The sequence below is a fragment of the Enhydra lutris genome, unplaced genomic scaffold (assembly GCF_002288905.1).
Source record: "Enhydra lutris kenyoni isolate GAN:26980312 unplaced genomic scaffold, ASM228890v2 scaffoldscaffold5, whole genome shotgun sequence".
NCBI classification, from domain to species: domain Eukaryota; kingdom Metazoa; phylum Chordata; class Mammalia; order Carnivora; family Mustelidae; genus Enhydra; species Enhydra lutris.
The window spans coordinates 51,913,452-51,926,421 of record NW_019154089.1 but is presented as its reverse complement, the minus strand read 5'-3'; the positions used below and the strand labels follow the sequence as shown (position 1 = coordinate 51,926,421).

Here is a 12,970-nt window from a genome sequence, read left to right as displayed (position 1 = left end):
AATATTTAAGGGAGTAGAATAGTTAAGGGAGTTGGATTTATTTAGCCTATCAAAAAAAAAAAAAACCCAAAACATGATTAAATAGTTGTTTGCTAAAGAATGAAAGTTTAATAATTGCAAAAAAAAAAAAAAATTGCTAAGACAAGAGAGATTTAGGTTAAGGAAGAGGAGGGTATTCCAGCTAAAATCAGTTACCGAGCATGTGTTAGGTACCAGAGGGGCAAGAAATAAAGGCTGTTGTCAGTGCCTTTAGGGAGCCAAAGACAGGGAAACAAAAACAAGCAGGCACCGAGCTCTGGAACAAAGGACACAATATTTCACCGAGTCTAGACTGTGGGCTTCAGGCAGCTGAGTAGGCGGCCCTCTGAGACACCATGGAGGAGAAAAGCAGACAGAGGCTACCACCTAAGGCTTGAAGAGCCTGCAGGGCTCCGGGTAGGCTTTAGAAGGAAACCTTTTCTTAGGCAGATGCGATGACAGAGCATTCTAAAGCAGTGGCATCCGATGTGTTTTCTTGGGATTCCCCAATAAAAATATACATTTTATGTCACCACCCAGGATGTATACATTATCAAAAGTCTCGTAAAACATTTAACTTTATTAAATATGATAGCATCTGATGTTTGCTGTTTTTCTCCAAGCTCATTTTTTGTAGATGTGGGATGAACCCGCTTGCAGGTTGATAGCACCATTCTGAGGGGACCGGGAGCCCAGTGTGGATGGAGGCAGAGCTAAGCGGCTCTATGGGAGGGAGTGCCATTTAAAGGAGGGGATTTCCATGGGAAGTGGTGAGGGGGGAATGGGATGTTTGTGTGGTGATGGGATCTAGAAGCCTGTCCCGATTCTAGAGTATGAATGAATTACGTTGGGTTGTTATGGCAAAATTTTCAACTTCACCTATCATATGATCTGCTTCAGACACCAAATGGTTTTCTCTGTACCCACAACCAATCCTCCAACTGTTTCGGCACCAACAAGGTGTCCCCCCGGTGCACCTCAGTTCTGACACTAATGACCTTATGGTATCGTCAGACCCCAAGTTAAGGGGCTCAGTCCCACAAAATTGCTCCCGCTTTAAATACTGTTTGCAAGTCCTGGGCCAACTGGACATCTGAACAACTAGCTATAAAGTCGGTGGTGGTGGTGGGGGATGTTCCCACAGCCCACTCCTCAGGTTTGATCATTTGTGAGACGGCTCACAGAACTCAGGCACTTTGCTTAGTATTACTAAGTTTATTATAAGAATACAAATCAGGAATAGCCAAATGGAAGAAATGCACAGGGCAAGATAGGGGATGTGTGTGTGGGTGCGTACGTGCAACACTTCTACTCCCTCTCCAGTGTCATCCTCCCCACAGCGCCCCAATGTGTTCACCAACCTCGAAGTTCAACCCTCTGGCTTCAGAGTGGGTTAAGTCTTTGTGGAGGTTCCATTTTATAGTCATAATGGATTAAGTCATTGGCCATTGCTGATTGACTCAGTCTCTAACCTGGAGGTGGAGTTAGGGCTCAGTGTTCTAACCCTCTAATAACATGGCTGATTCCCCTGCCAACCAGTCCCCATCCTGAAGCTATTTAGGGGCTTCCAGCCCCTAATACCATTAGCTCATGTAAGGGGGCTTATTATGAATAACAAAAGATACACTTTGCCCCATCACTTGGGAAATTCATGGATTTTAGAAGCTCCAGTGCTAGGAACCAGGGACAGAACCAAATCTATAATTCTCATATCACAATATCACAACCTTACTCTGGCCAGCCCTCCTGTGAGACAGTAGATTGGCCAAGATAACTTTTGATGCTTGGTTTCAGTTTAGTACCACTCAGCGGAGGAATAGAGGGAAGAGAAGAATTTGCTTCTGGATTCTCACAGAGCACAAACATTAAAAGTATTTATTAAACATCTGTTTTATCTCATCTTGTGATGGCCATGGAATTTTTGGTGTGGAATGTAGCACTGCGTAGAATGGTTTTATGAGAGAAAATACAGGGATGATCTCCACGGACGGGTTTAGGAGAGGAAGGTGATAGCACCTTGAAAGCCATGCTTTCTGGAAGAAACATGGTACAGCCCGTGCATATCAGAATGCTTACAAGTATCACCGCTTGCCTGGCCCAGGACTAGAGAGCTCAGTCATGTTAACGTCACCTCCTTGTGAGTGCTGGCTGACAGTCTGGGTAATGTCATTTCAGAATCTGGATTTAGAGATTAGAGAGAGGTTAGAGAGAGGGTTAGAGAGAGGTTAGAGGGTTAGAAGACAAGTTGGGGACCTTTTTGCCTCCACTTTTAGCATACTTGGGAGAATTTTAACAGTAAACTCTTACTTCTTTCTCATTTCCCATCCAGTGGTCTGTGTTCTCCCCCAGTTCTTCCTCAGGTTTGCTCCTGCCTTCCTGGTTTGTTTTGAACTGTTCTCTTGGCTCAGACTCTAAGGCCAATATGTATAGCACCCATCTGTTTCCTTCCTGCCGCTTACCATGAACCCCATCTGCAGCACAGACAGGTTGAATGGTGGTGTGGATTATTTATTAAATCTTTGTGTGTGGGTAGCCCATTTTCTGTCCATCTCATCTGTTCTAACAGACAAGTAACTTCTGGCCTGCAATAAGGAGAAACTAGATAAAAGAGAAGAATTTTAGATCTCAAGGGATGTGCCATTGACCTTGTCCTCCAGTGGTATGTGGGGGGGCATCTTTCTTGCTGTGTTCTCTAGAAACTGAACTCTCTAAATATCCATATGTAACTAATTTTAGGGAATCCGTAGAACCAGATTTTTCTTTACCCGAGTTGAGTGCCTTAGCAGCACTGAAAAGGAAAATCCTTTCATGTGGCCTTTCTTTGCTTAAGTACTTTTGGTCATATCCTCTGAGGCTTAATATCCTTTTGATCTTCCCAATCCAGTTTTAATTTGGTCAGTTGAACTTAGGGAAGGATTTAAAGACAGCACTAATAATGTGGCTTTGGGATAACGTAGATAGGAACCTTTGGTCCTGAATGTACTTTGATGAATTTTTTTGTTTTGTTTTGGCTTGTCAAATGCTGTCTGGGGGAAATAAACTTCAGTCTGTTTCTTGGTGTTTGCTACGTTTTGTTCTTAAGTAAAACTTCCCATTCTATGTTTTGTGTTCTTCTGCAGTAGGATGTCTGGTTTATCATTGAAGATAAAACCTAATGTCATCTCTGAGAGTGTATTGATAGTTGCAGAAGTGTGGATGACATTGGCATAGATGCGTTCTTAACTTATTAAAAGTATTTAGAGAGCTGTCATGTAGAGCTGTGCTGTCCTGTACGATAGCCTCCAGCTACTGGCACTTGAAGTCTAAACTTAACAATTCAATTCCTTAGATACACAAGTCACATTTCCACTGCTCAGGAGCCATATGTGGCTAATGTGATATTGACCATTTGGGCCTGATAATTCTTTGCTGGGGTGGGGTGAGGGGCCGTCCTGTGCCATGTGGAATGTTTAGCAGCATTCCTGGCCCCACCTAGTAGAGGCCAGGAGCATCTAGTCACAACAATCAAAAATGTCTGCCCAGATTGCCACATGTCCCCTGAGGAACAAAATCCTCTCTGGGTGAGGATAACTTGCTTATTAGTTCATCCAGTACAGATAAAAAACATTTCCATGAACCAAGACAATACTGTTCGAGAATAATCTCCAGCAGAGTTTGGTTGGCGGGCATTTATAGATTAAGCATTTTGAGCTTTAGAGGAATCAGATTAGTCATCTGGTCCAAAGCCCTGGGAAACTGAGGCACTGAGTGTAAAGTTTCACAGGCAAGGTAAACACAACACCAAGCAAGGTGGGCGCAAGGCAAGATTTATTAAAGGTACTCTCTGGCGAAGTTTCAGGGCTCGGGAGAAGGGGAGCCAGGAAAGTCCTGCCGGGAGGAGGTGGTGGGCACTCTCAGGCGAGGTTCCGCGACTAGGAAAGGGGAAGTCGAGGAAGTCGCACTGGGAGGGAGTTGGTGGGGGTTTTTTATCGGGCCAAGGTAGGACATGGGCTCACGTCCATATGTGGTAGGGTATTTGGTGATTGGAGGGTATGGCGTGGGGGGTCCTGATACTTCTGTTTCCTGCATAGGTATCGGGTTACCTGTGGAGACGTGACCTGGGCATACATCCTTTTGGCAGGAGAGTCAAGGGTTAAGGAAAAGGGCTGGGGGTGGGGGGAGGCTGAAAGACCGGGGCGGTGATCATTTCTATTGTTCCTCCTGCACTCCCGAAGCCCTCTGACCCAACTTTGAGAGGTTTGGGGTGACTTAACGTCCATAGCATGGATGTATCAATCTAGACTGCTAGAATTCTAGTTCATGCAGCCTAGAGGACAGACTTATGATTATCATATCAGCCTATTCCCTCATTCCTATGTTCTCGCACTTAGTGGTGGCTCTGGGGAGGACAGAGTCCTCAGAAATGGGAAGGGCCCAGTCCTGAGCCTTGAAACAGATTCCTTACCTTAACCTTGTGCACCTCTGTTTTACTCCTCCATGACCTGTGGCTTTCTTTAAGGCTGGAGTTGGAGGGGTGTCTGGGACATCTTGTAGACCCACCTTTGCTGTCTCAGAAAGTGGAGCCCTGTTGGGTTTCCCAGTTACGTCAGTGCAGAGAGATTGGGAACATGCTGCTTGGGCCATGGAAGGTTGCAGTCCTATAAAATTTCCTTTTTGTTAACTGTTAAATTTCCAGTATCTCCTCTGTCGGCTTCCCTGTAGTGGTCCATGGGCAAACCTTTAAAAGGAAATGCCTGGAGGTTTTGATCTTCAGAGATCACGAGGAAGCAAGAGAGCCCTGCAGAATGTTCTGGGGAGGGTGAAGGAATCTCTCTAAGGGTGCTGGTATCCACAGAAAGGGGGGCTGGAAAGTAGGCTTAACTAGGAGAGATCTGGAGGGCAGGCCGGCCCGCAGAGTGACCCAGCGGCCCCAGGATGTGCCCCAGGATCTCATCTCCCTGAATTAATCCTGTATACCTCCTACACCTCTCCATGACTCTTCTTCAGTGACTGATTTTATTCTCTCCTCTGTTCCAAAGGCTTCAGTGGCTCACTGCTTCCTTTTCACATGTGAAACTTCTTGGCCTTCTTCTACTCAAGGCCCATTTGCTTTTGTATGGCGATCTCCTCTTTTCCTTTGTAAGAGTAAAAACCAGTTTTTATGCACATGAAAGCTTTATTGTTGCCGTGATTCACAGAATGATTCTGTCTGAGGCTTGGGCTTGGCATTGGTGGAGGCTTTGCTCCAAGCAGCTTGATGTTTAAGAGGTCACTCAGGAAGAAGTTTTGTTTCTTTTGTTTGTTTGTTTCTTTCTTTTTTAATATTTTATTTATTTATTTGACAGAGAGATCACAATTAGGCAGGGAGGCAGGCAGGGGAGAGGGCAGGCTCCCCGCTGAGCAGAGAGCTCGATGCGGGGCTTGATCCCAGGACCCTGAGATCATGACCTGAGCTGAAGGCAGAGACTTAACCCACTGAGCCACCCAGTCGCCCCGAAGTTTTGTTTCTGATGATACTTTGTTGAGTTGGTAGCCCAGACAGCTACTTAAAATCATTACGTAGCTCAAAAGTCAAGGCCCAGGGAACAGGCCAGAAAGAGTGGCAATGAAAACAGGCGAAGAGCTGTGTGTAAATAAACCCTCGAGTAACCTTGGGCTGTGGGCCGGTTTGGTTCTGTAACACCATGGGCCCAGTGAGCTGTGGCCCGGGTCAAAGGCCAGTATCCTGAGGAGCCAGCTGTCAGAGTTTAGCTGCAAACAAGCTAATGTGTAAACTTGCCTCCAGGTCTTTTCGAGTGGCTTCATTTTCCCAGCCTCACTGAGAAGGGACTTTATTTCAGGGTTTGCTGACCAGCTGCTGTTCCACTGAACTGTTGATGTTTTCCTTTGGGAAACCGGTCTTCTTGAGTGTCTCCCCAGTGAAGGGGAAGGTATCCGATTTGGGGACAGCTTTTGATTTCAGTGACGGGAGGGTGGGGACCGGGAGGACCGGGGTCCTGCTGGTCAGTGTGACTGTGGCCACTGTTGTTCACCAGCTCTGCGTCTCCCCTTTGCTCCACAGACCAACGAGTGGAACAAGAATGATGACCGGCTGCTACAGGCTGTGGAGAATGGAGATCCTGAGAAGGTGGCCTCCCTGCTGGGCAAGAAGGGGGCCAGTGCCACCAAGCACGACAGCGAGGGCAAGACCGCGTAAGCTCAAAAGATTGGTTGCTAACTGTAGCGATTCTGGCTTCTTGAGAGTGTTCTCTGGAGTCCTTGGGATCCATGAGGGAACTTCACAAATGCCTTGAAGGAGACTTTGTGAAATGACTGTCATCTCCCGTTCCTACCCCTCATGTTAAAATGTGTAGGAGGATATTTTCAATTGGTTCCTGTCTCTTTAAGTTCCAAATTGCACACTGGGCTTTACCGTCAGTGGCTGTATTTGTTTTCAGGTGTAACCAAAGATTGCACCAGAGACGAAATAGAACCAGATTGCAACCAAGTGATACGTGGGGAAGGAATTCTGTCCTACATTAGAAACAGCATAAAAGAGGGTAATTTTTTCATAACCCTCAGGCCTTACTATTTATATTGTTACTTCTTTTAAAACCCCTTCCTTAATGTTGATCAGTGATTACATGAGTAGTGTGAATTTTGCATTATACTTTGCCGTTGGTGGTACTCTTGCCTGCCATAATTAGAATTATAGATTTGTTTAAGGGGAGTGTGTGTGTGTGTGTGTGTGTGTGTGTGCGCGTGCGTGTGTGTTTATTTGTATCCATGCTTTCTCTGGTCATATTGTAGAGAGGTCATTGACTTTGTAGCTAAGCAGACTTCTAATCTGGAATTCATCACTTATGAGTCGTGTAGTCTTTGAATCTTAATTTATTCAGTTTCAATGGGAGATGATAATATCTAACCACTAGGGTGATTCTGAATATAAAACAAGATCCTGACTTTGGTTAGGCACCTCCAGAAGCAGGTTCTGAGACAAAGATTTGAGTGTGAGCTGTTTCTCTAGCCAGCGCTCCCAGGAGCACACAGGAAAGGCCTGAAAGCCCAATGGTTTGTTACTGACGGGCTCCTGCTATGGGCAGCTGGAACCCCATCCTGCTAAGACCTTTGGGAGTCTCTTTTTAGACTCAGAGGAGGGGTTGGCCACCTCTGGCCCACAGTCTGTTTTTGTAAATAAAGTTTTTTGGGGGGCGGTATAGCCAAATCCATTACATAGCATTGGCTGTGGCTGCTTCTGCCCTGCAAAGGCAGGTCGGAGGAGTTAAGGCTTACAAACCCCAGCATACTGACTCTCTGGCCCCTTGCAGAACTAGTGTTCGTACCCCAGGTTCCAGGTATGCCTGAGAGTTACCCAATCCAAGGGGTAAGGAAGCTGGGGTTTCTGTTCCTAATCACTTGTCCCTCCAAGGTGGAGCGCTACTTCTAGGGCCCATTATGATTGCGGGCATAACGGGTCCAAGAGATTAGAAAAGGGGCACCTCGTAGCTATAGGCACCCTATGTAAAGAGCTGGCGATGGCCCCCAGTAGGAACCTGATCAAGCCAGTTCCCTTTCTTTCTTCTCCTCGATGAGTGGGTTCTCGATCCTGGCAGCTCCTGGCCGAGACTCACGTGGGGTACTTTAAAAACATACTGATGCCCCAGGCAGTCCAGATGTTCAGAAACATTTCGTCAACGGAGAGGCCCAGGGATCAGTATTTTTTAAAGCATCCCATGCCAGTTCAACCAGAGAGCACCATCGTCCAGAGACGAGATTGACTCTAGATTGGTTGACAGATAGTGAGAAAAAAAGGCAAATTTTCAGGAGAAGATTGAGCCTCACATTTGAAAATTTTGTCAATGAAACCCTCTTTCTGGAACCCGCTGAGTCCCACAGCCTGGACACCAGTTCTGTTGTTGGGGGTCAGGCTTGGTGATATGCAAGGGGAAGAGGGAAGTGTTCTCACTCGGATTGGAGTCTGGTTCCCTAAGAGCCAGGCTCGTGCTCTCCACCGAAGCCCCAGGCTGAGCTCCTCGCCATCAGCCTGAGTTTGACTTCCCAACTTTGCAGAGCCCTGTGTCTTGGGTGTGGGGCCCAGGGCCATGTCTTGGTAGATTCTGATGCAGGAGGCAGGGTGGGGCAATGATCCTGTTGAATGAGTTGCCTACTCAACCTTACATAATGCTTTGTTCTTAACCCTCTTGCAGTCTAGATTGTAATTTCCTTGACAAAAGGGTCTGTTTACCTTGTAGCTCATCCCTATAGTGACACCATCTAGCCCCCTGCTCAGATTACAGATACTCAAAAAAGATTTCTAGAAGGCGTATTACCCTTTTCCCCCAGGAAGCCCCATTTGGAGTCCGGGCTTCTGAGCGTCAGCAGCAGAGGCCACACTCCTAAACCTGCCGTGAGAGTTTTGGACTCTTCTTGTCTGCTTCTTGTCCCGCTCGAGCTCCCTGGGCTCCTGCGGATCCCAGCTCCCACAGTCTCTTACATCCCTCCAAGAGAGACGGCAGGTAGATGTTTCTGAGAGTTTTGTCCAAGACAGTACTCACAAAAAAGAAGGTGGAAAATTTAGGTTAGCAGCTTAGCCACAACTGTGATCACGTTAATAAATTTGTACCTTTTGTTAATAAGATGTTAATTATGGGTCGAGTAGATGGCCAGGTAGTTCATTTCTCTCTCTTGTTGTGGGAAAATATACATAACATCAACCTTACCATCTTAACCATTTTAAAGTGCTCATTTCATTGACATTAAGTGCATTCCCAGTGTTGCGTGACCATCAACCTTTAGTTCCAGAAATTCTTCATTGTCCCCAAAGGAAACCTTGTGCTCCCTAAGCAGTGACCCTCCTCAGCCTGCCTCCCTTCCCCTGGCAACCACTAATCTGCTTTCTGTCTCTGTGGATTTGCCTATTCCGGAGATTTAATATAAATGGAATCATGCTATTGGACCCCTTGGCTGAGGGTTTTTTTTTTTTTTTTAACCAAGTGTAAGGTTTTCAAAGTTCATCCTTGCCGTAACACAGATCAGTTCTTCATTCTATTATCTTTTTTAAAGATTTTATTCATTTATTTGAGAGAGAGAGAGAGAGCACAAGCAGGGAGGAGAGGGAGAATAAGGCTCCCAGCTCAGAGCCCGATGTGGGGCCTGATCTAGGACCCCGAGATCATGACCTGAGCTAAAGGCAGATGCCTAATCGGCTGAGCCACCCAGGCGCCCCATTCTCTTACCTTTTAATGGCAGCAGTGAGTACGGCAGTTAGACCAAAATCACCCCCTCTGTTTTGCAGATGGTAAAACCAAGGCTCATGGGATCTGCCTCTCCCTGAATTAACTCCAGAACCAGTTCTAAGTTCTACCCTTGCCTTCATAATTACAAGTCTGCTTTTTTTTTCTTTTTCTTTTTTTTTTGCTTTGATGACTTCTGTGTAGAAAGTTAGAGGAACTATTAAAAAAAGGAAGAGAAGGTCTTTCATTATTTTTTCAGTGGAAGATTTTTCATAAATAATCATCTGTTATTTTTCATAAATAATCATCTGTTAATATTTAACTTTTCTGCTTGGCATAGTCCTTATGATGATTAAAGTTGCTAAGTGATAACTGCAAGGGTTGAATTGTCAGAGGCCCCACCGGGTTCAGTCTATCTCACTTCATAGTTTCATTCAAACCTGGTAGTTCTGGTATCCAGAAGAAGGGGGCGCTGTGGGGTTGGACACCATGCCTCCTGTCCCTTTGGCGGCATGGAATTGTGCCCGGCCCAGAGCTCCGTTGTAACATAAACCCTAAGCAGTGTTGTTCCCCTGGCTCCTGTCCCCTCACCTCTGGAGGTCTGCACTTCCATATTTGGGTTAGTCGAATCTGTGCATTCCTGCCCGAGTACACCTGTGTCTCCCTCACGTTTGAAGATTTTTCTCGAGCTGTGGAGACTTCTCCTTTGTCCTATCCCGTTCTCGCCACATGCATTGGTCGGCTAGCACGCAGACCAGTAACTGAGTCCGTGGCAGGCCGAGGCAGTGGGTCCCCTCTGCTGAAACTCTTGGCTGCACTGGCCCCGTGGAGTTTGCTGGCTTAGCATTCGTTTGTGGACGTGTATGGAGGGGTTGGCAGCTGTCTCCATAGGTAAGGCCAGGCACACACTTGGTTAGGTCCTTGCCTCATCCTCTGCCTACTCGTTTGGGTTTACTCTTTGACTTATCCACCTCCCGCCCAATTAGACTGGAGGCCTCTTTTCTAACAAGCTTTTGTACTAACCCATTTTATAGTTCTGTTCAGTAATGGACAATGTTTTCCTCTTGCCAGACAACCTTGTCCTGATTTGGGCTTTCCAGGCCCTACCACTGGCCCTGCCATGACTCCACTTGCCTTCCACTGCCATTACTCTTGTCCTTGACCTTCTTCTGGAGGCAGGGCTGTTGGCTCCCTGCCGTCCCCTCCTTTGCCCAGGTTCGGTGTCCAGTCCAGAAGGCCTCTGCTCTGATGTTCTCAGTCCTTGTAAAATTTTTCTTCTCTCTGAAATCCTGGAATCTTGATTACAACTTGACTTATTCTACGGAAAGAACAAGAACAACAGAAAAGGCTCTAGAGCTTTAAAAAAAAACCCTTTGTTGTCTGAAAGGCTTGAATCCCTTATAACACAGTAAGCTCCCTGAGGACAAGGATCACGTGATTTTTGTTGTTGTGTTGGGGTCTCCCACAGTTCCGGGCAGAGAAGAGGCATTCAGTCAGTATTTGTGGACGTGTCTTTTCAGCATGACACTTATGGAGAAAACACTCTTTGTTAGTGATAACTCATGGGTAAATTGATTAGGAGTAGATTAACTTGGGGTTCAAGAGGGAAAGAACTATTCTGGTGGACAGCAGAACCTGAAGCTGCCCTTCTCCCCGCTTCCAGTGCAATTGAAAGAGAGAAATACTCAGCCTTTACTAACTAGAGAACCAGCTAACCCTGGGAAATAATGAGGTGGCAATGGCCACCATCTTGGTGGACATTCTCCAGAAGCCTCCATAACCCAAGGTCAATGACCAGAAGGGCGCTTTGATAATTCTTCAGACTTTGAGTTTCTTTCTGCCACATTTCCTTTAGGGAAAGCGAAGAAACTTTGTCTGAAAATTTTCTGCCTCTAAAACTGATCAGAGAGGGGTTAAAAAAAAAAAAGAAAGCAATCGAATGACTGGAATTCATTTAGGAACAAGTAAAAGAAGGGTGCTGTCTGGGGTCAGAAGAGAACACAATAGAGCAAGGCAGAGAATTATAGCTGCAGCCTGTGTTTATGGGGTCAGGCTTGGCTTCCCTGACCCATCTGTTCTCTCTCCATGGTGGAGGTGAGGAAGTGGCAGGATATCATTGCCCTAAAACCTCTTACCATAGAACAGCCTAATTGCTTCAAGATGCTTTCCCCCACATTTAGATATGCATTTAATTAAAGTTATGTATGTTTGCCTTAGGAACAACCAGACTAAATAAAATCACTGCTGGGACTATGGTATTTGAAGAAATACCACCCAGGCATGTGTGTATAGACATATATAGGGTGTGGATACGTGGTCCACATTTCAGAAACCTGATCTTTTTGTTTTGAAAGCAAAAACTTGTGCTTGTGTTTATAGAGGACTCCGTGGAGCTAAAATATAAAATAGGGGAGGTAGTCTTTGAATTCAAATCAGGACAATAAAGGGCTTCTCTGTCTGGAGGCTGGTTGCACTGTTTTCCTGTTTTCTCAGAGTAGGGATACAGCAGTTCAGTCATAGACAGCAAATCACGCTGTCTGGGCTGCCTTCTCCAGCTCTCACAGAGGGCCGCCAAACTCATTTACCTAAAACTGCTACATACTTGGTGCCTAACCGCAGCCTCCTTCTCTGGGAAGTTGCCTTCCAGGCAAAGTCACCCTAGATCGTTTATAAAACCTATTGGTATCTGACAGAGGGATAAACTGAAGGGTTTAATCGCTCTATTGCATATCAACTTTGCTTCGGGTCACATAGATTTTTGAAAGTGATAAAACTTCTGTTCCTACCTGCCACTGTGCCCAAATGTTTGTTCAATTAACCTACCAGTTGGGAGGTACTTACTCCCTTTCCTGCATGTAAAATATTCCAGACTCTTGTAAGCGTACACAAAAGAAGGAAGAAAAATCACCTTAGCCCACAAAATACGTAGCATCTACGAGAAGACAAGACAAGTGTCGGAGAAGACAAGACGAGTGAAAACATGGGATGATGATTAGGTGTCGAACTACAAAATACTAACTGTAAGGGGTTCGAGCTGGGGAGAGATGGTGCCTCACCGGAGTAGCCCAGAAACCTTTCCTGCCTGAGGTGCGATGTCAGGTGGCCTTGAGAAGTGGATGGGGTGGACTGCGGTGGGTATGGGGTCAAGGAGGACAGTGTAGGTGTTGATCATAGCATGAATAGAGCCTTTCCCACATTGAAAAGGAAAGCAGTGACACCACAATTACGGTTTCCTTCCCTTCTCTAAGAGCTTATTGGAGTTTCAGTGCCACCAGAATCACCTGGACAGCTTTGAAAATGCTGACGTCACCCTCAAACACACCTATGTGATAGGTGGGGGGTTCAGAAGGTGTGGAGTTTTTTAAAGCACCCAGGTGACTGAGAACTCCTGTTTTAACATTCCACACTGAGACCCCAGGTTCCATAGCCCCCAGCTTTCTGACAGGCTGTACCCAGTGGTGGGTTCCAGGTGGGTTAGGGAAGGCCCAGGGAGCCATGGTGATCCCCACCCCACCTCCCACCCCTAGCAGGCACACATGTACATATATGTATACGTAATGCTTGGGCACAAAATAAAATGACAAATTTGGGCTTAAGGTCAATTATGTTAAAGTAACATAAGACACTGGGTTTTTTTTTTTTTTAAAGATTTTATTTATTTATTTGACAGAGGGAGAGAGATCACAAGTAGACAGAGAGGCAGGCAGAGAGAGAGGGGGAAGCAGGCTCCCTGCTGAGCAGAGAGCCCGATGTGGGGCACA

At 46.0% G+C, this 12,970-nt stretch overlaps 1 protein-coding gene across 4 annotated transcripts in view; it reads left to right on the top strand.

The window, feature by feature from the left end:
• Positions 1-12,970, top strand: part of LOC111141167 (retinoic acid induced 14) — a 147,980-nt gene that overhangs the window by 87,005 nt on the left and 48,005 nt on the right. For all 4 annotated transcript variants that reach the window (XM_022493535.1, XM_022493532.1, XM_022493533.1 and 1 more), the window contains exon 3: positions 6,059-6,189. In XM_022493535.1, coding sequence (XP_022349243.1) covers positions 6,059-6,189 — 131 coding nt within the window. The remainder of the gene's footprint in view (positions 1-6,058; positions 6,190-12,970) is intronic.